A 19,305-nucleotide genomic window follows, 5' to 3' on the forward strand; every position below is an offset into this window, starting at 1 on the left:
CTGCTGCCCTGGCTGTCAGGAGAAATCTCAGCTTCCACCCTCACCTGGTTTCCTCTCACAGCGTGGTGTGTGCTGGTTCATTTTCTGAGCCTGGGTCTTGCTCTATTGTTCAGACTGGCTTGAAACTAACTATAGCCCAGGCTGTAAGTGGTTAGGAAGACAGATGGGCAGGACACATACATGTGCCTGCACACTCACATACACACACACACACTGTCTGCTAATTCACATCTCTGGCTCAGCTTCCCCCAGGAACACGCCAAACATGGAGCAGAAACGGGCTGGACACACAGCTTTATTAGGACCCGCACAAAAGCTGGGGATGAGGGATCAGGCAGGTCGAGCCCTACAGCCTGACACCCACTGGGCAGTGATAGCCACCGCTCAGGCTGTCCCCACCCTCCCTGTCAAGGGCTCTGGAAAGCCAGCCTCCTTTGATCTGGGTTGTAAATAGAATCTTCTGGAAAGACTGAAACAATACATAGCTAAGAGGTCACCTGAGGAGGCATGGGGAGAAGGCTCCCAAAGGGCGGGGACAGGAAAATAGGTGAATGTGTCCCCTCTGTCAGCACCATGATGCGCACAGAAGGGAAAGCCAGTGGCTAGTGCAGGGCCATCATGGGGTCCAGCTAGAGGCAGGGAACACCTGCTTCAGGGTGAACATGAGGAAGACCACCTCCTGGTAGTCTTTTGCCTCGTACAGACAGCCAAACTGGGGGGAGCCGTCGGGGCCAGGGCCCATGCTCTGCAGGTCTGAGTAGGCACAGCTGCCCGAGGCCAGCAGGGCTGGCCCTGCCCAGGCTGTAGGCTCCAGGGGCTGCTGGTTGAGGTAGATGCCCAGATTGGACCTTTTCCCCGGATCTGTGGGGTGAGAGTACAGCAGCCACTGGCCCGTGGCACCTGGGCCCTGCCTGGAGCCCGGGAAACTGACTACACTGCCTTGGCAGCCGGAGGGTGGCTCCACCAGCTGCCTAACTGATGGGCTCACTGAGAAATCCAGCCCATCGTTGGTGCTCTGGGCCTGGACCCTGGCCTTCTGGGGGCTCCTGGCATTGAGGTATAGCACCCGGTGCCCCTCGGTGCCAATCTCAGCCACTTGGCACTCCAGGGTTTTCTGGCCCACAAAGCCACTCCGTGTCCATGTGCGCCCATGGTCGTGGCTGAGGAAGCAGAAAGCAGAGGGCAAGGGTGGCAGCGGCCTGGGCCGGAGGCGGTAGGCATAGGCTGGCAGCACCAGGGTCCCAGCCCTGTTGTGCAGCTGCAGACAGTGCCCCGGGCCCACAGCGAACGTGGCCCATTCCCTGTGAGCCTGGCCGACGGCCACCTCTGTGATGTCCCTGGCAGGGCTCCAGGTCCTGCCGTGATCCATGCTGATGACTTGGCACAGCCGTGTCACGTTGACCCCGGTCTGGAGCTGGTGGTTCTCAGAGACCTGCCCCAGGACGGCGATGAAGAAGAGGAAGAGGGTCCCCGTCTGCTCGTCGTACAGGGGACACGGGTTCATGGAGCGGTGGCCCTGTAGTTGGGCTCTGGCTACCACCTCCTGAGCTTGCCACTGAGTAGGCCCAAGGGGGAGAAGGAAAAGTCTTAAAAGTCTTAAAAGAACCAGTGACAGTGACAAGAGCTGTGGATGGGGCGTCTAGGGGTGGGATAAAGACCATGAAGAGCGCGCTGGCCCTCATGCACTGTCCCCTCAGAAGGGGAACCCGGGGCTCCCCTCAATCTCTCCTCCCTGGCCAGTGTAGCACAGACCATGAGGATCACCCCGTGTTGCACACTAATCCTCAATTAGTGTGCTGGCCAGAGCGGGTGCAGCCCTCGTGCTGAGCTGCTCTGAAGCCCAGTCCATGCTGTGAGCAGCCACCTCCAATCATTGGCAGCGACCCCACTCCCCACTGGGGGAGGTGCAGACTCTGCCAAAATGCCAACACCACCAGCACCACCATCCCCTCCCACTGCCCAGCCCCGACCAGTGTTTCCAGCTTTGCCTCCCATCTGGAGAGCAAGGGGCTTGGAGCTCGTCTGTCACCTAAGGTCACCCTTCCGCTAAGGGTCAGAACTAGGACTTTAACCCAGGTCCATCTGCTTCCCATCCCATGAGGATGGACACCTGTTACCTCTGAGTCTAAAACAGTTTTAACCTGGTGTCTGGGTCAGTGGCCCCAGGTGAGGGACGCTGGGCAGCTGGCCTCAAATTTATTCATCTCCAAGTTGAACATCAGCAACCCCACCCTGCTGCCATCATACCGTGACCCCCAGTGATGGGACTGTATACTGTTTTCCCCTCGGGTTCTAGGGACACAGGGGGACTCTGCCGGAAGCGAGTGACCAGAAGATGACAGGCTATGTGCTCCCTGGGGCGCCCCTCCTCTGCATGGCTCCCTGGCTCTCTTCTGGGCTTTTTTCTCTGTCCCCAGACTGCAGCCCTTGAGGGGAGGGATCATGCTCATGTCCTAGGAGACTAGGGCCTGGTTCTCCCTGCATGCACCGGGAGTCGGACGTGTGGGGAGCAACCTTTGCGGCGGATGTCATCCACCCTCAACTCACCGTGACCTGGTGGCTGGATGCGTTGTAGACGCCCCTGCGCAGGACAATCAGCTCCGAGTGCTCGTCCTTCTTGCTCTGCCGCTGTTCCACAAAGGCCAGCAGGGTGTTCTGGCCCCGTAGATAGAGCAGAGCGGGGATCCTGTAAGTGTGTGTTCCCGACTGGAACAGCCTCTCCCGCTGCAGGATCTGGGAGGTGGACATCTCCATGGGACTGGGAGATGGAAAGGAAGAAAAGATGCATAATCTGTCATCTGCAGCCATGCCTGTGTCAGGATGCAGAGTCGCCAGTCCAGACAGGTGACACTTACCCACAGGCAAGCCGATTCCTCTCTAGGTGGCTTCCCCACCTTGCACCCCGCCCTTTTCCCTTCTTCTCTTTCCTTTGCTTTCTTTCTCTTTTTGAGACAGGGTTTCACTAGGTAGCTCAGGCTGGCCTCAAACTCACAGCGATCCTCCTGCCTCAGCCTACAAAGTGCTGGGGTTGCAGGTGTGCACCACGCTCAGCTTCTCCTTCACACCTGAGCTTGTCAATTCTGCATGGGCCTCTGTGGAGGTGGCAGCACTCCAGGCAGGAGTCGCTGGTGTTGGGAGGTGCTGGAGAAATGTATTTTGTGGTCGGTTTTGCTCTGAGTTCGCCAGTACCCTCCCAGAAGACCCTGGTAACCTTCTGCTGCTTTCTCCAAACAGCTTGTTACTCAGGTGACAAAGCTGGGGTGGGAGAGGCACTCACAGAGTGGGATTCTGCAGCTGCCCCACTGCCAGGAAATGGCATACGAGAGCTTTTTATAGCTCCAGAGCCCTAGAAAGTCCTTGTTGGGGGGGCAATGCCTGGATTCTGAAGGTTGTGCTTCTTGAGGTGCCAGGGGCTGAGGCCCCCTTCCAACTGCATGGGCTCATGCTGAACAGTCTGGAGTCTTCTTAGCAGAGGGAGAGGGAGGTGGGCTTCTGGCTGCTAACCGGGGTGGAGGAGACCCCAAAGGTGAAAGAAAATAATCAATAATAAGCATTCAGCTCTAAAAGGCTGGATGTGGTAGTGCATACCTGAAAACCCAGCATTTGGGAAGCTGAGGCAGGAGGATCGCCATGAGTTTGAGGCAACCTGGGCTACCTAACCAGACCTGTCTTGACAAAAGGGAAGGGGCAGGGAGCAGCAAGGACACCATGGTGACAGTGAATGACAGCCGGTTTCCTTTCAGAGCAACCAACCTCCAGCCAAGCCAACTGTCTTCAGCCAGGCTACGTGTGTTAATGCCAGCAAGGACCAACCTGGGCCAGTGTGACTCCAAAGTTTCCTGCTGTCTGTCACCTTCCCCAGCCTGCTCCTCTGCCTGCCTTGCCCCTCCACCCTCCCATGCACAGTGGGGAGGAGGGTCCCATGCCAGAGCCCCGTTTCCTGGGAAAGCCCCCCCACCCCGGCAATATGGCCTTCGGGGACAGGAAGTGGCTGTGAGTGAGCAGGAGGGGGCACAGGCTTTGCTCTCCATGCCCTTGTGCAATTTTCTGCTCCACACACGCATTAACTGCTTACAGAGTAACACTTTATGCATGTGCTTGCAAGGCAGGCACTTAATGCCACTGAGCTAAATCCCTAACGTAACTAATGCTTTTGATAAATCAGTGTCTAGCAGACCACTCTTCATTTCACAGTGGACATTATCACTGGGACCAGGTGACAAAATAAAACTTCACAGGGCAAGTGCTTCACTAGGAAAAGGCAAAGGAAAGAGAAGGGGAGGGAAGGAAGGGAAGGGGAGGGAAGGGGAGGGAAGGGAAGGGGAGGGAAGGGGAGGGAAGGGGAGGGAAGGGGAGGGAAGGAAGGGAAGGGGAGGGAAGGGGAGGGAAGGAAGGGAAGGGGAGGGGATTATTACCTAGACACAGATGGAGGAAGGACGTCTGAGGAAATCTGGATCCGCAGCCTGCAGTCCAAGAAAGCAGACACCAGTGTGACTGTGATGAAATGTAAGTGTGGGAAAACCCCAAATCTGATCAAGGTTTGAAAATGCAAAGCTAAAGGAGGAAGGTGTGGCCCGAGGTGTCCTTGCGGCAGACTGACAGGGTCTATTCCTGCACCACGAGTGTGTTGGAAACGAGTGTCCTGGGGGGTAATTCAATGCTGTGGGTGCAGTCAGGTTAAAAGGGTCTTTGTACACCCAGTACAATGAGCTGGCCCCTAGTGATGGTCAGCTGAGGACATCAGCGCAGAAACTCGAGGGGAAAGCAAGGCAGAGAAGTCTCCAAGGGGTCGGAAAGGAGGACGTGGAGGGACCCCTGAGGTGAGAGTGGAGGTTAGTTAGGGGCAGGAGTGGAGTCTGCACTAAGACCTAGGAAAGGCACCTACAAGTAGGCAGGGCAAGTGTGGCCCGGCTGGGAAGATGGGTGGGTACGGGAGGGGGTTTCTGAACAGAACAGTGATCGGCTCCCTGACGGGTCTGCCCATGCATACAGATCACTATTAGTTTCCTAAATTGATAACTTCACATAGTACAGCATCTGACTTCTATTTTAATTTTTTTTTTTTTTTTGAGACAAGGTCTTGCTTTGTAGTCTAGGCTGGCCTTGAACTCATTATGTACAACAGGCTGGCCTTGACCTCACAGTGGTCCTCCTGACTCAGCCTCCAAAGTGCTTTGCTTCCAGGCACGCACCACCATGCCTGGTTTAGCCTCCAACCTTCTTAAGGGTGGCCACAAACCCACCCAGGAAGCAAATATTAATTGCATTCCCATAGGTGTCCAGTGTCTCTCTAGGGCCCTGGTGTATACCCTGAACAAAGCAGACCGAGAACCCTGCTGAGTTAGCTTTCCCATCCCCAGGACACGATGCTCAACACCTACAATTTAAAGGAGGAGAGGTTTAATCCAGATCACAGCTTCAGAGGGTTTGGTCCCTGGTCAGCTGGCTCTCAGGCAAATCCACGATGACAGAAGGGCGTGGCAGAGCTGCTCAACCCATGGCAGCCAGGAGGTGCCCAAGAGGAAGGGTGAAGGGACCCACTCTGCAGCCCAAGGCGTCACCTCCATGACCCACACAGACACACCCAGAACTGTCTCACCCACTCCCTGGGTGAGTCCTAGGCCAGTCAGGCTGACACAGTTTAGTTTGGCCGTCATACCTATCCTTGTGTAGTCTGTACCCTATGAGGACACAGGGTTGCTGATGTTGCCAGAGCCTTAGATGACTCTGCAATCTCCAAGGATTGCTGAATTTGACCTGCTGCATCCTGCCTTCTGTGCAGCCTAGGGTCTCACAATGATTCCCCTTGTAGAGCTTAGAGGTTGGGGGGGGGGGCTCTGGACCCCTGCTAATCTCAGCTGCTGTGCAAGCTGCTAATCTTTCTAAGCACTTGTCTTGTGTGTGTTTGAAGATAAAGCCAGGCCCAGGAGATAGAGCCCAGAGATTCAGGCTCAGTGCAAGTGTCGCCTCCCTCTTCAGTCACTGTACACTTCCAAACCTGTACCCCACAAACAATACCATCCCCCTATAGCAATGCCAGGTGCTCAGGCAGCCCTCATAAAGTGCTGGGCATGCTTTACATCCTCATCAATGTTTTCTAAAACTTGCTTGCAAGTTGAATTTGAAAACTTTCTCACTTACAATACAACCTTAAAAATGTATCCACTTAATCCTTGTAACACCCCAGAAAGCAGATACCATTATCATCCCATCATACAGATGAGAAAACCGAGCTGAGAACCAAGAACCTTCTGAGCCATACAGCCCTCCTGCCCCAGGACAATGCCATCGGCAAATGACTTATCCCACGGCCCATGGAGCTGTGGACATAGTCATGGTGGACACAGAAGGAAAGAGTTTGTCACTGGGGAATAACAATGGCCCCCATGAGGGAGCTTGGACAGGGTTAAGAGGCCAGAATCTCCATACTGGGCAATTGGAGAAGTAACACTATCACCTCAAGTCTTAGAAACTGCTGCTTCCTGGGACAAGAATGGGTTCCTGGCAGCAACTTCCTGTGGCCCCGAGGAAAGCTACCAAAGGCTGTTACTTGGTAGGGTCCTGCAGGTGCCAGCCCTAACCCTGGCAGCTCACCCACCCCAGGAGGTAGGCAGGAATCAGCCTTCCACTGGCAGAAGTGAAGAAACAGAGAAGGGGCCAATTGGGGAGCCCGGAGATTACTTCCGCGGGAGCTCACAGCTTAGGAGTGATGAAGCAGGATGGATCTCAGCCTGGATCTTCCAGATTCCACAACCCATGCTCCCACAAACTGCATCCTCCCACTCCGGCCCTGCAGCCCTGCAGCTGGGACTCTCAAAGTTCTGTGTGACTTCTCCCTAAGATAAGGTCTCCACCTTCCTCTTGCACTCTCCTGCCTGACTGGGGCTTGGTGGTGCCTTGTGGGGCTGAACCCTCTGGGCAAGCACACTCTTGTCAACTCTGATTCACACATCTGTACCAGCTCGCACACAGCACCTGTGTGAACTGGGATCAGAGGAAGGGGCGAGCTGCAGTCCCGCCCTCAGGATCCCCTGACAGCAGACAAAGCCAATAATTACAGGGAACAAGGAGGAGGTGAGCTTTGAGGCTTTTCCCAGAAGAAAAGCCTTCATCCTTGAGTCTCTGCTGGCTGGGATGTCGCCTCTTCCTCCCCCAAAAAACAGTTCTCAGTGGGCTCAACAGCTCAGTGTAGACACAGTGCTTGCTGGGGCCCCCAAGCCAGAGTAAAGGGAGCTCTTAATTCCCCCACTGACACAGGCTGATCTTTCCAAAACAGAATTCAGACCCCCGAGCTCCCAAGCCCTCGACAGGAGTCTCCTGAGTTGCTGATTTGCTGATCCGATCCCCCGCCACCACCCCGACTCCTTCCTCTTCCTTCTCAGGCCAGAACCCAGTGGGGGGCTTGAATAGCCAGTGGCCCATGGGCCAAGGCACCTGATCTGGTTCTGGAGCTGGTGTGCGCCCCACAATTGCCACCTTCGGAGGATTTCCCAAACGCCACCTGAATCCCTTTACCTGGCTCCTGGCTATTACCCAGGAGCAAGAGTCCTGCCCATGCCCGCAGAGCACCATGTGGGTTGATTTGGAGGAAAGCCATACCTCTGCACCACTGCGATGTTCTAAGCACATGGCCCCAGGTCTGAGCTCAGGGTGCCTGGGCACAGGTGGTGGGGGAACCTGATTTCCAGGAGCCCTGGGTGGCTGCCGCTTATCCCGCCTTGCCTCTGTCCCAGGTCTATATACACCCCGGGAGGATCCAGATCGGCCTCCCACACCTCCGGTCTGGCATGCACCAGGGACAATGTCAGTGTTCCAGCCCAGTCCTGGCCCAATCAGGATGCTGCCTCCACAGTCAGGCCTGAGTCAGAGGGCCAGCAGCCTGAGTCAACACGGCCTCATGGGAATGGAGACATCAGTAACCAGGTGCAGGCGGGACACGGTTCCTCAGGACCCAAGTGATGCAGGGCAGGGAGCAGCCGGTGGGAGCCACACAGGACCTGTCTGCCCTTCTGGCAGGGCCACTGGCTTATGAGTGGCCGCTTGGGACCTCGGAGAAATGAAAGGAAAATCTCACAACAGACTCAAAGCCATGCATAAGCATTGTTAGAATCAAAACAAAACCACTGACCAAAATCCTCACCAAGGCGGGTGCAAAAGAAGGGATCGCAAGCCTGAGTCCCTGATCAAAAGGACAGTGACCAGCATCTGCAGTGACACAGAACCACAGCCTTGCACAAAGCCAGCCCAACGGCACGTGGAAACAATTCTGCAAGGACCTCTGTCTGGCAGCTTACGTCATTCTTTACGCCTTACATAAGCTGTTTTGCCTTTAAAGGTTTCCCCTTTGCCCCTTTCTACTTTGAATATGCCCACACATGTTCCTCTTTCCAGGGCTGACTCCTAACACATCTCATTCTTTTTCAGCCTCTCTGGTTGTTATTTAAAAGTTTGACAGCTGCAGAGAGCGGAGACCTCAGTTGCCTTCTTTCCCATGCAACCTGTACCTGGAATGATTTCCAATACACCACTGGTGCCTGGTAAATACCCGTCAGTGAGAGGAAGAAGGTGACCTTACCAGGCAGAAGCACGTGAGGGTCAATGGAGGTAACCCATCCATATCGTTAACTCATGTCCAGCACTGGTAGGGCTCTTCTGTGTCCACCAGAACTATGCCCAACCTCTGTGGTCCATTCCCAGCAGCACAAGTCATTTGCTGACCAGCAGGAAGACATAAACCATCTCTTGCTGGCCCACTACTTGGGAACAGGAATGAATGAGCTGCGAAGCTGGGAAAATCAGGCAGCTACATTCGTTCAAAGTACACTTCCTGCTTCATCTCGAACCGGAAGGTGAGGGAGAACCCCTTTTGGTTCCCTTCCCTCCGCTGGACAAAGTCCTTTCAAGGTGTCTTCAGGTGGCCGCTCAGCTCCAACTGTGCTCTGGTTCAGAGCCAAGTACACCCCTGCTTCAGTTTCCTTTTTTGGGAGGTCAATCACTGAATGACTCTCCAGGCTGCAGTGGTCCCTGGACTGCCTGTTCTGGTCCCTTGTCCCTACCCTGGTCCTCCTGCTCACCAGTCCTGAGGAGACCAACTCAGTCTGACCTTGGAGTTTATCTTTGAAAGCCCCACCCAAAGGTGAGCCCCATTAAACCACGTGTGTCAGACCCACACCCACGGGAGGCCGGGCATCCTCTTAAAATCGGCACCTTTGTACCCTCCTTTTCCCACCCACCGATTGATGTGGAAGAGTCCTTTTAAAGTGCTCTAAGAGTTGAGGCCCAGTCAGTTAATTAAAACCCCACTTTTAATACTAGATAATGCAAGAAAAACACTTGGGGTGGTGTGAAGTATAAAAAGAAGAGTATAAGATGGCAGATAGCTGGGATTCTGCTTCTGCAGTTGGGGCCGCATATCCTCAAAAGTCTGTATTAAGAAAAAACAAAACACAAAATATGTGTTGCTACGTCCTTATAATCTAGCACTGTGCTGCCAGTGAAATAGTATCTTTTTAATACAGAATGAACACATAAGCATTGTCAATAATTTAACTAATGAGATTACAAATGCTATTTATTCTCTACCCTCTTCTATGCACAAACCCTATTATTGTTTAAGAAGGTATTATTTTTAAAATAATGGAAAGTAATATAATGTCAGGCTTTGAAATATGGCTTAAGGCTGCCCCATTAACTCTGTCCTGGCCAGATCACCAGTGGGAAAATATGGCTTCAAAAAGACCAAAGTGCTTGGCTGCATGGGCTTGATTCCAGTGCAAATTTAATGGACCCCAAAGGAGCAATTGCTAAGTGTTCAAAAAAAACGCACTGAGCAGGTGCCATGTAGCCGACACATCGTTAGCTTAGCTAACGGGGAAGACAAGGGTTAGGCTTTGGACAAAGCTCCAGAGCTGCAGGGCTTCTCCGGGGAACATTAGACAGAGGTTAGCGAAAGCAGGGACCAGGGCTTCAGGGAAGGTCTCGATGGTGACAGGGGTAAGAGCAAGGTGGCGTGGGGGTAGGAAGCCTTCTTAGAGGCAGGCATCAAACCTGGGCAAGGCCGGGACAAAGCACAAAACGTCCGCAGTGGACATGGAGGCCCAGCGCCCAGGTCACAGAGCAGCGGCTAGAGTCCTGGGAAACGTGGGGGAAACACGCAGTGCAGTGTCTGGCTTGCTGGGGTCAGGATCCCTGCATTGGAGTCTGCTGCCCTCTGAAAGGCTCCTGGGGTGTGGTGTTTGCCTCTGGTATCCCCAGCTCCATTGCAGGGGACCCTGGGACGGATTCAGTTCCATGTGCCTGGCCTGGGACTCCACAGCACGCCCTTGCAATCTCAGGATTCCTGTTTTTCTCCAATGCTGAAAAAGCCTGAGTCATTGCTTCTTAGAATATCACCTCCCTCTGCCTTGCTTCTCTCCTGCAGAACAGTCTGTGAAATGCCTACTGGGTTTTCTTCATTTATTCTGTAGATATTTTTTGACTTCTTTCGTATTTTCCATTTCTATCTCCTGGAGCTTTATCCCGGGTGATTTTTCTCAGATATATCTTCCAAATCACTAAATCTCACTACATCTACAGTGACGGCTGGTTAAGATTTTTTAAAAATGCAATCTTTTTTCATCTCTAAAATAATCTACTTGCTTCTTTGAATTTGTTTTAAACTTTTAAAAAATTTCTTATTTCTGGGGTATAGATTTTATTATCTGCTGAAGCATTTTGCACCTATTTTTTAGAGACGTGCAAACATGAATTTATTTAATTCTAACAGCAGCCCTATTACACAGGTACTATTTATCACCCTCATTTTACAAAGAGAGAATGAGGCAACGTGTGGTTATATAACAGCCTGGGTCACATGGTTAGCAGCTGATAGACCTGAATTTGACAGAAACAAGAAAGGTTGGGCTGAAATATGTCGCCCAGGTTCCTATGTTGAAGTCCTCCTTCCTAGCACTGATTGGGCAGGTGTGGCTTCCGGGGGGCAGCCCTCACCCAGTGTGACTGGAGTCCTTGTGAGAGGTGGACTTCAGACACAGACATGTACAACACAGGAGAAAAACCAGGAGAAGACACCAGGTGAAGACAGCCATGTGCGATCCCAGAGAGAGGCCTCAGAAGCCACCAAACACATCAGCACCTTGATCCTGGACTTGAAGCCCCACGGACTACACACATTTTTCTTGGTTAAGCTCTTGAACCAACAGTGCTTTGCAGCCCTAGCAATATACCTGCCTCCACGCACAAACGTTTCTCACCTTTTCCTCTGTCCAAATTAAGGAACTGTGCATGCCTAGCGTGCCCCTTTTGTTATCTGACTGAGAATGGAAGAGATTTCAGTGCTGGACACTGGGGCCCCGAGAAGGTAAGACCTTCACACGCCCCACACGGAACACACATTGTCTGTTTTTCTATTGTTTCCATGTCCCTGTTTGTCAACTCTCGCATTTCTGTCTCTTCAGGCAGGCTTCCTCAACTGTTTTATAATCTGTCATAATAATTTTAATAACCTACATCCATCTTTGTTTTTCCTGTTGGTGCTCCTGAAATGATTTACAGTTTCCCTGTGTGAGCCCCTCTTCGGCGGGAATTAGCTCTCAGGTGTTGTGATGGAATTGGGCCCACAGCACCTCAGAGTGCAGAGATCTCTCCGCAGTTACTTCTATCTGAGTCTCACCTTGCTACCTCAGTTTCCACCTGGGGATTTCTGAGTACCTAAAATTTAAACCCCATGTGCAGCCCTAGCTTTTTCTTCACATTTTATTTTGTTTTTACCCATTCATTTGTGGCACCTAGAGATTTACTGTTATTGATTTTGAACTGAAAGATAAATCTACATTACAGAAATATATGTCCAATATTTACGCATTGTCATAAAGATTTATGTGACCCTGGACAAGCTATGTAGCCTCTCCATGGCTTTCTCATCATAAAATATACAGGTGCTTGAACAATTTAATCCATAAAAGTCCTAAGAATGAGACCTGATGTACAGGTCACCAATAGATGTGTTTTATGTTGTGTTATGTTTTGATTTGTTTTTGTGTTTTTTTGAGGCAGGATCTCACTGTGCAGTTCACGCTGGCCTTGGACTTGCTTATACAGCCTAGGTTGGCTTCAAACTCACAGCAATCCTCCTGCCTCAGCTTCTTGAATGCACCACCATGCCTGACAAGCAATAGATGTTTTGATAAGTATTCCTGTTTCTGTTTTTTTTTTTTTTTTAGGTCAAGTCTGGTCTATCACCTTTATATAGTTAATTTTAAAAACTGCAATAACAAAAAACATCAAACAGTTAAAGTCATCTCCTCTTACCACCCTTAAAAGCAAATTCAACATGAAAAGTTGTTAAATTTTGCTAAAGCCCTTAAATTCTGTTACAATGGATTATACTTATTACAATTGAATATCATTTTCTAATGCTCACTTTTTAACCAATTGGCTTCTGATTATTAGCCCCATGAATGATCTATCAAAAACTGTCATCCAATCAGCATAAAACCTTTCAGTGAACCTCCCAGGTGTTAAAAAGGTTCATTCAGTGTCATCCCAGAGGATTCCTGCAGGAGAATGGGAGACAGAACTAAACACAGGGAAGAGCTGCAAGTGTCTGAATTGGAAAACCATCAGAGTAATGCTGAATAGGATATAGGTGCTGAGATCCTGCCTTACATGAAGGATAAAAGGGAAATAGAGGCCGTGTGTGTGTGTGTGTGTGTGTGTGTGTGTGTGTGTGTATCTTAACAATTTCTTTTTGCTAGTACAAAACATTTAGTACCGACAGCTCAGGGAAGAAGAGATTTACCTTGGCTCAAAGTTTGTAGAAGTTTCAGTCCACAGTCAGGCAGCTCCAAGGCAGGGCAGCACAGTAAAGCAGGCTTACTCCTGGAGTGGCAGCAGGAAGCAGAGAGAGGGAACAAGGAGGATGAGACAAATAGATCCTTCTAGGCCACGCCCCCACAACCCACCTCCAACCAGACTGCACCTCTCAACATCACATGTGGCTATAAATTCGACAGTGGACCAATCCACTGATACTTATCACATTCCTGGGATCCAAGCTCACCTCCCAAAAGCTCCACCTATGAGTGCATGAGACTTTAAGGGGACATCTAGACATGAACTATAGTATTCTACTCCCGGTCCCACAAAAATTCCTGTGTATCCCTTTATGCAAAACATATTTAGTTCATCTTGAAGAGCTGCCAAAGTCCTAATAGTTTCAATATTGCTGAAAAGTCCAAGTCCAGAGTCTCTTCTAAGATATTTCTTGTTATGTCTTTTTGAGACAAGTTTTCACTATGCAGTTCAAGCTAGACTTGAACTCACTGTGTAGCCCAGGTTGACCTTAAATTGGCAGTGATCCTCCTGCCTCAGCCTCTTGAATGTTGGGATTACAGGTATGCACCACCATGCCTGGCTTCCTCTGAGATTTAAGGCAAACCCTGTAAAAATGAAAAAAAAGTTAAATACTTACAACATGCTATGTAGAAATGAGGGATAGAAAGATACAGAATCAAATGAAGACAAAAATCAAATAGGGAAAACATTAAATTTGATAGTTCCATGGGGAAACCTGTGGCAAGTTGTAAACTCTAGAGGACTTGGGTGGTTCTTCCCCTAAGGCACTGCCATCATTTCAGCCCTCATGGCTTCTCTCGGGCTGGCTTTACTCACTCCTTGCATCTCGCCTCAGATGACCCATGTTCCTGACTCCTGTAAACTGCACCTTTGGCTTCCCCTCACAGCTTCACACACTGCCCTCTCAGGGGCTCACTGCCTGGCAGCCCAGGCTTTCTTCTGAAGTCTGGGTGGACGCCTTCCCGACCCCACACCTCTTGCATTCCACACACCAGCTGAGCAGTGACCAAGCCCTTTGGCTTCCTGCTGTTGGCCTGGGAGGCTCAGCACTGAGAATTGAAACCTGAGACTCAATTCCCTTTCCCTGGCTGCCACCATCCAAAGCCTGGTGCCCTGGGATTCTCTGCTCAAAGTAAAGTCTTTTATTTTTTGCAATATTGAGCCTTGGGGGTCCTGCTAACCCCTATGATGCTCTCCGGCTATCTTTTCTATTGTTAGTTTCCAAAGTGCTTAGCTTTGTTTCAATGCTAAGTTTTTTTTAGCAACAGAGCTCTCCTCTGCTCCCTCTTTGCGGGTCCCAAGTTTACTGAGGCTTCCTTTCTGTCCAAATTTGAAACTTTTAAAATTGAGCTGTTTGCTCAGTTAAGCTGTTTGCTCTTGATTCTCAATGTAGAGCTGGCTGAAAACCTCCAACAGTAACAAAACCAAGAGAATTGGGGGAGAGAGGAGAGTGAGAGAGACAGAGAGAGAGAGAGAGAGAGAGAGACAGAGAGAGAGAGAGAGAGAGAAAGACAGACAGAGAGAGAGTAAAAAGAATGGATTATGTATAGATGAAACATTTCTGAAAGGATACTCACAAAACTATTAGCAGAGCTATATAAAATGTTTTTGAGCAAGAAAGTGACAAGATCAGGTCTGTGTCACAGATCCATATGAATACTAAGTGCGGTGAATGGGGAGGAGGGGAGCTGAGAGCATTCAGCAATCAGGAGAAGCCAGGATATCAACTGAAATGGTGCTGCTGTTGTAGGTGGCTGAGCTAGATAGAAATTAATACGTAGTCAGAAGGGGATGGGGCTCCAGGAATGGAGCATGAAGATAAAGACCTCAGCGCTGTGTCTGGAGGTGCATCTGACGGAGGCCAGGCCCAAGGCAGAGACACGATGACTGGGTCTCTGAGCCTCCTCACGGGGTAAACAGCAACTTGAGATTGTATCGTAACTAGCAGCACTTGGTCCAGCGTGTCCAGATGGGCTTCAGTCCCCAGAGAATCTGGATCCATCCCTTCCGCAAGATGCCTTTGTTCTTTCTGTGTACCCCCACTTCATGCCCTGCTTCCCTACTGGATCTGTAGTAGCTAATCAGCTATGCTGGTAATCCTACAGGTCAATTATAGTTTGATCCATATTGTATCCACGGTGTGACTGTGGTTTAAATGACCCCTGACAGAGAGGATCAGTAGTCACCTATGTGTGACCCCTCCTGTCTCTCAGGAGTTATCTCTGAATAAATTTTTCCTACTCATAATTTCTGATGTCTCTTTGAATTCATTCTTAGATATTCAGGGTGACATAGAAGGGATAAATGTAACTCCCAACTGTTACAGGCAGCTGAGTTAGTTAGAAATATTATAGGCAGTGGGGCTGGAGATTTAGCTCAGAAGCTTAAGTGCCTACCTGGCAAACATGTGGTCATGAGTTTGAACCCTGGTTAGAAAGAAAGAAAGAAAGAAAGAAAGAAAGAAAGAAAGAAAGATTGATTGATTGATTGATTGATTGATTATAGGCAGTGAGACAGGGCTAGGTCCTTGAAGGAGCCAGTGCAGATGCCCAGATACCTTGTAGCTGTGGTGGAGACAGACACCTCCCCTATGGGCCAGACCTCAAGACAAAAGATAAACCAAATGTACCCACATACTTCCTAAGGATAAGCATCAGGGATTGATACTCTAACTAGGTCTCTATCAGCCTGAAGAAGCCAGGAGTCACCATCCCAACCCCATGAGGGGGAAGAGTCACTGCTGTTAAGCACGCCGCCCACTTGCTACATGACTTGCTTCCCCATTTGTTCTTGATTTAATCAACTTTACCTGAATAATTAATCTTACCAGTTGCCCATAGATCTGTCCCACCTCATACCCACCTTATGAGTTCCCATGTTCTCCCCACCTTAGACCTGCCTCACTTTGTGGTTTTACTCTACAAAAGTCCCTAGAAAAGACAGAGTCCTTGGCAACCCACTCAGGACCCCTTCTGTCTCTTGCCCAGACAGAAGCTTTCTTTCTCTCAATAAATATATTCTGCTCTAAACTTCCATTGATCTTAGAATTCGTTCTTTGGTCTTAGAGAACATGACCTCGTACCAGGCATCTAGTAGGTCGGGAGTTTCATCCCCCTGTATCACTCTTCTACGTATCACATAAGCCAAGTTCACATTTCCCGAAATTGAAGAATGAATTCTAATGAACAAAGGAGGTTAGAGGTAGAGAAGCTATTGAGACAGAGAGAGAGCTCCTGAGAGACAGCAGGTGGCCTGAGCAGGTTGCCCATGAGCCCACTTGTGAAAGGAAGCTTTGTAGAACAAAATCACGAGGTGGGTACAACGTGGACAAAACTATGATCAACTGGTAGGATTACAGGCACAGTTCCTTAGGTGATGCAGAGCCAGCGGGGAGCAGGTGCACATGGAAAACAAGGACCTTCTCTGGAAAAGATCAGCCAGGAGGCCTTGGCCATCCCCTGGGGTGACTAAGAGGACACATAATATCACTTATCTTACCTCTTAGGGAGGCACGTAGGCCTGGTCATTCTAGCTTTATCTTGGGACCCGGCATCCAAAAGATGCACCTCTAGTCACGGTTGTGCTGTGTTCTCGTCCTCGACACTGAACCCCTCAAGGGCCCAGCCCTGTCTGACTGCCTAGAATATTTCTGCCTGACTTAGCCGTCTGTAATGGGGGACACAGACTGACTTGACATCGAGCTGGTTGGGGAGGTATATTTCTCCCGTATCCCTGTGCTTGCTCAGTAAGAGGGGTCCGCTCTGAAGTGGTGAGATCGAGTGGAGAAGGAAGTTAGGTTCCCTTTAGAAATGCTCCTAATGGGAGCCCCTAAGCCTAGCACAGCCCTGCACTTCCTAGGTGCTCAGTAAAATATGACATGCAAGGTCTCCCTGGGAAAGGCTGTTTCAGTTCTGGTTTCTAAGATGTCGCACTAGGCACTGAAAACACCAAGCCTGCCAGGGTGTGAGTCTGGGACTCAGGCCACCGTCTGACCCCATGCCCATGCTGCCCGCTCACCCAGGAGATGGTCCCTCCTCCACCCCACAGTCTCCAGCAGGCACCCAAGGGTGATGATCACAGGCAGAATTCTGAGCTGGGCAGTGGGCATCTGTGTCTCAGCTCTCACCCCGCGCACGTGCGCGTGCACGCGCGCGCGCGCACACACACACACACACACACACGCAAATGCACACACCAGGTACTCTGTACTGAGGAGCAGCTCAAAATCTGTTTCTAAATAAGTGGGACATTAGGGCTGGAGCTTAGCTCAATGGTTCAAGCGCTTGCCTGGTAATTGCGAGGTTGTGATCCCCGGTAGCAAAAATAAGACATGAAAAGAGTGAGCAGGAGGTCAAGAACCTCAGTAAGGTGACATCTGAGGTCCTGGTGGAGGATGACAGGAAAAGTGAGGTTCCTGGGGGTACAGCCCTGCCCATGTGAGGCTCTACTGGGAGCCTTTGGTGGCAGGGGGCAGTGAGGCAGAAGAGACCACCACTTGGGAGACTGAGGCAGGAATATCGCTGCACGTTTGAGGCCAGCCTGGGCTACACAGGAGTTCAAGGCCAGGGTGGAAGACAGTGAGACTCTGTCTCAAAAAATGAAAAACAAGTAAACAAAATGAATGAAGGCATGGATAGGTGGAAGTGAGGAAGGTGGATGAGTGTATGAAGGGATGGATAGAAGGAAGGGAGAGAAGAGGAAGGAAGGAAGGGTGGGTGGGTGGATGGATGGAAGATAGACAGATGGATGGACGCATGCATGGATGTGGGGAAGGCGACAAACAGGATCCTAAACAAAGTCTCCCAGACACGGAGGAGGAGGAAAGGGCGACTTTATTTGTTGGCACCGCCACAGGGGACTCGAGTTCCAGCAGGGCTTGCTTTCACTTTTAGGCTGTTTCTACAGGGACGGCTCTCATCTCTCCTCTCAGTGCAGGGCACAGAGCATCACCAATCAAGGTGATCACAGAAGGAGAAGTGAGCGGCGGTGGGGGCCATGGGAAACTCTGGCAGGACTTTCCAGGCACAGGGACGTGGTGCCCAGTGACCAGTGACCAGCAATGGGACCCTGCAGCTGTGCCCGCAGGGCTGCAGGCTACGGCCCTAACCTCCAGCTTCCTGTGCTCAGCTGCAGTTAACCCATAGCCACCCAGTTATGGTCCTACCCTATTCAGCTTTTGCTTGCTTTAAAATTAAGTGTTAATAGTGCAATTTAAAAAGTTTATTTTTAAAGTCAGACACATGTGTAATCATTGTATTGTCTCATTAGTGTGAGAAGCGGAAAGAAACAATGTATGTGTATGTGTGTGCATGTGTATGTATATAAAAATGCAGTTAAAATAGTGATACTACTGATTTCTCTGAGATCACTAAGAGAATGGTGCCGGTATTGTTTGGAATGAATGCAGAGGTCTTATGCTCTGGGTGAATGATTTGGGGATGACAATGTGCAATGTATGTACCATTGTTGCCCCTGCTATTGACGTGTTTTGAGATTTTATTTTTTTCTTTTTTTTTCTCTCTGAATAAAATGGATTGGGAAAAATAAATAAGTAGTCATATTTATACAGTGTTTTACAGATCGATGCCCTTTAGTCCACATAATCCGGGATGCTGTTTTTCAATCTGTAGCTGTTTTTATCACAGAGTCCGAGACCCACATTGCCACCAGGCACTGACAAGGGGTGATCAAACAGCAGTGAACCCTCCTGCCATGCTTTAAAAACACCTAATGTGGAGGTCCGTCTTCTGGACATTTTGCTCAGATTCCATTTTCTTTTTTGCGGTCTGGACCAATACATGGGCTAACTCTTGTATTTTCTTAGTGATTATTTATTTATTTATTTTTATTATTATTATTTTGTGTGTGTGTGGTACCAGGAATCAAACTCATGACCTCGCACTTGCCAGGCAGGCACTTTCTTAGTGACCTTTTAAAATCATCTGTCCTTGGTCATCTTTTTGAAGACAATTGATTAAATCAAACTTTCCACAAGCTTTTTCCCCTTTTGGCTGGTAGGTAATCTGGTGTTACTCTGTTTTGATGTATCGCATTTCAGATTTATGACTGTTGCTTAGCTAAATGATTTAGCGCACAAGCAGCTTTAATGTTCATACTTTGAATCGGCGTCTTCTGTGTGGCTCTGTGTCTCCCATCACCAAGATTCACAGGTCCAGGAATCAAGGGGTGGAAATAGGAATGGACCACTCACCATGACCCCTGGTGAGCCACTAGCAAAATTTTTGCTTCCTGCCCCCATGATTTCATGTTCTGCTGGCCCAGAAGCCTTGGTTCTAGAGGAGGAAAGGTGTATACCAGAAAGCACAACAATGGTACTGCTGAACTAAGCTAAGATGTCCCCCTGGTCACAGGAAACAAGCTAAAAGAGGGTCACAGGGTTGTCAGGGGTGACTGACCCAGCCTGTCAAGGGGAAATTGGACCACTACTCC

The 19,305-nt window shown here is 50.0% G+C and overlaps 1 protein-coding gene across 5 annotated transcripts; it reads right to left on the minus strand.

Annotated features, from left to right (window-relative positions):
- Nucleotides 1-275: 275 nt before the first annotated feature.
- On the minus strand, nt 276-12,890 carry Neu2 (neuraminidase 2). Of its 5 annotated transcripts, none has more exons than XM_063237092.1 (4): nt 12,800-12,890; nt 4,416-4,463; nt 2,548-2,758; nt 276-1,555 (listed from the first exon to the last, which is right to left on the minus strand). In XM_063237092.1, exons 3-4 carry the CDS (start codon nt 2,752-2,754, stop codon nt 617-619), a joined length of 1,146 nt encoding a protein of 381 aa, XP_063093162.1. In that variant the 5' UTR covers nt 2,755-2,758; nt 4,416-4,463; nt 12,800-12,890; the 3' UTR covers nt 276-616. The 5 variants fall into 5 exon arrangements, with proteins under 5 accessions (XP_063093162.1, XP_063093161.1, XP_003474457.2 ...); XM_063237091.1 differs by lacking the exon at nt 12,800-12,890 and adding an exon at nt 8,576-8,977; XM_003474409.3 differs by lacking the exon at nt 12,800-12,890 and adding an exon at nt 7,600-7,776.
- Between the last annotated feature and the right edge of the window lie 6,415 nt (nt 12,891-19,305).

The sequence above is a fragment of the Cavia porcellus genome, unplaced genomic scaffold (genome assembly GCF_034190915.1).
Source record: "Cavia porcellus strain 051 isolate PalLab524CR breed Dunkin Hartley unplaced genomic scaffold, mCavPor4.1 scaffold_26, whole genome shotgun sequence".
In the NCBI taxonomy this organism is placed as follows: Eukaryota; Metazoa; Chordata; class Mammalia; order Rodentia; family Caviidae; genus Cavia; species Cavia porcellus.

What these genes read in the sequence shown, in the direction of transcription:
- Neu2 (XM_063237092.1), bottom strand. Translation starts at nt 2,754, where the DNA reads ATGGAGATGTCCACCTCCCAGATCCTGCAGCGGGAGAGGCTGTTCCAG. An exon ending in CATCCAGCCACCAGGTCACG is followed by an intron (nt 1,556 to 2,547) that starts GTGAGTTGAGGG and finishes GGGCCTACTCAG; the next exon opens with TGGCAAGCTCAGGAGGTGGT.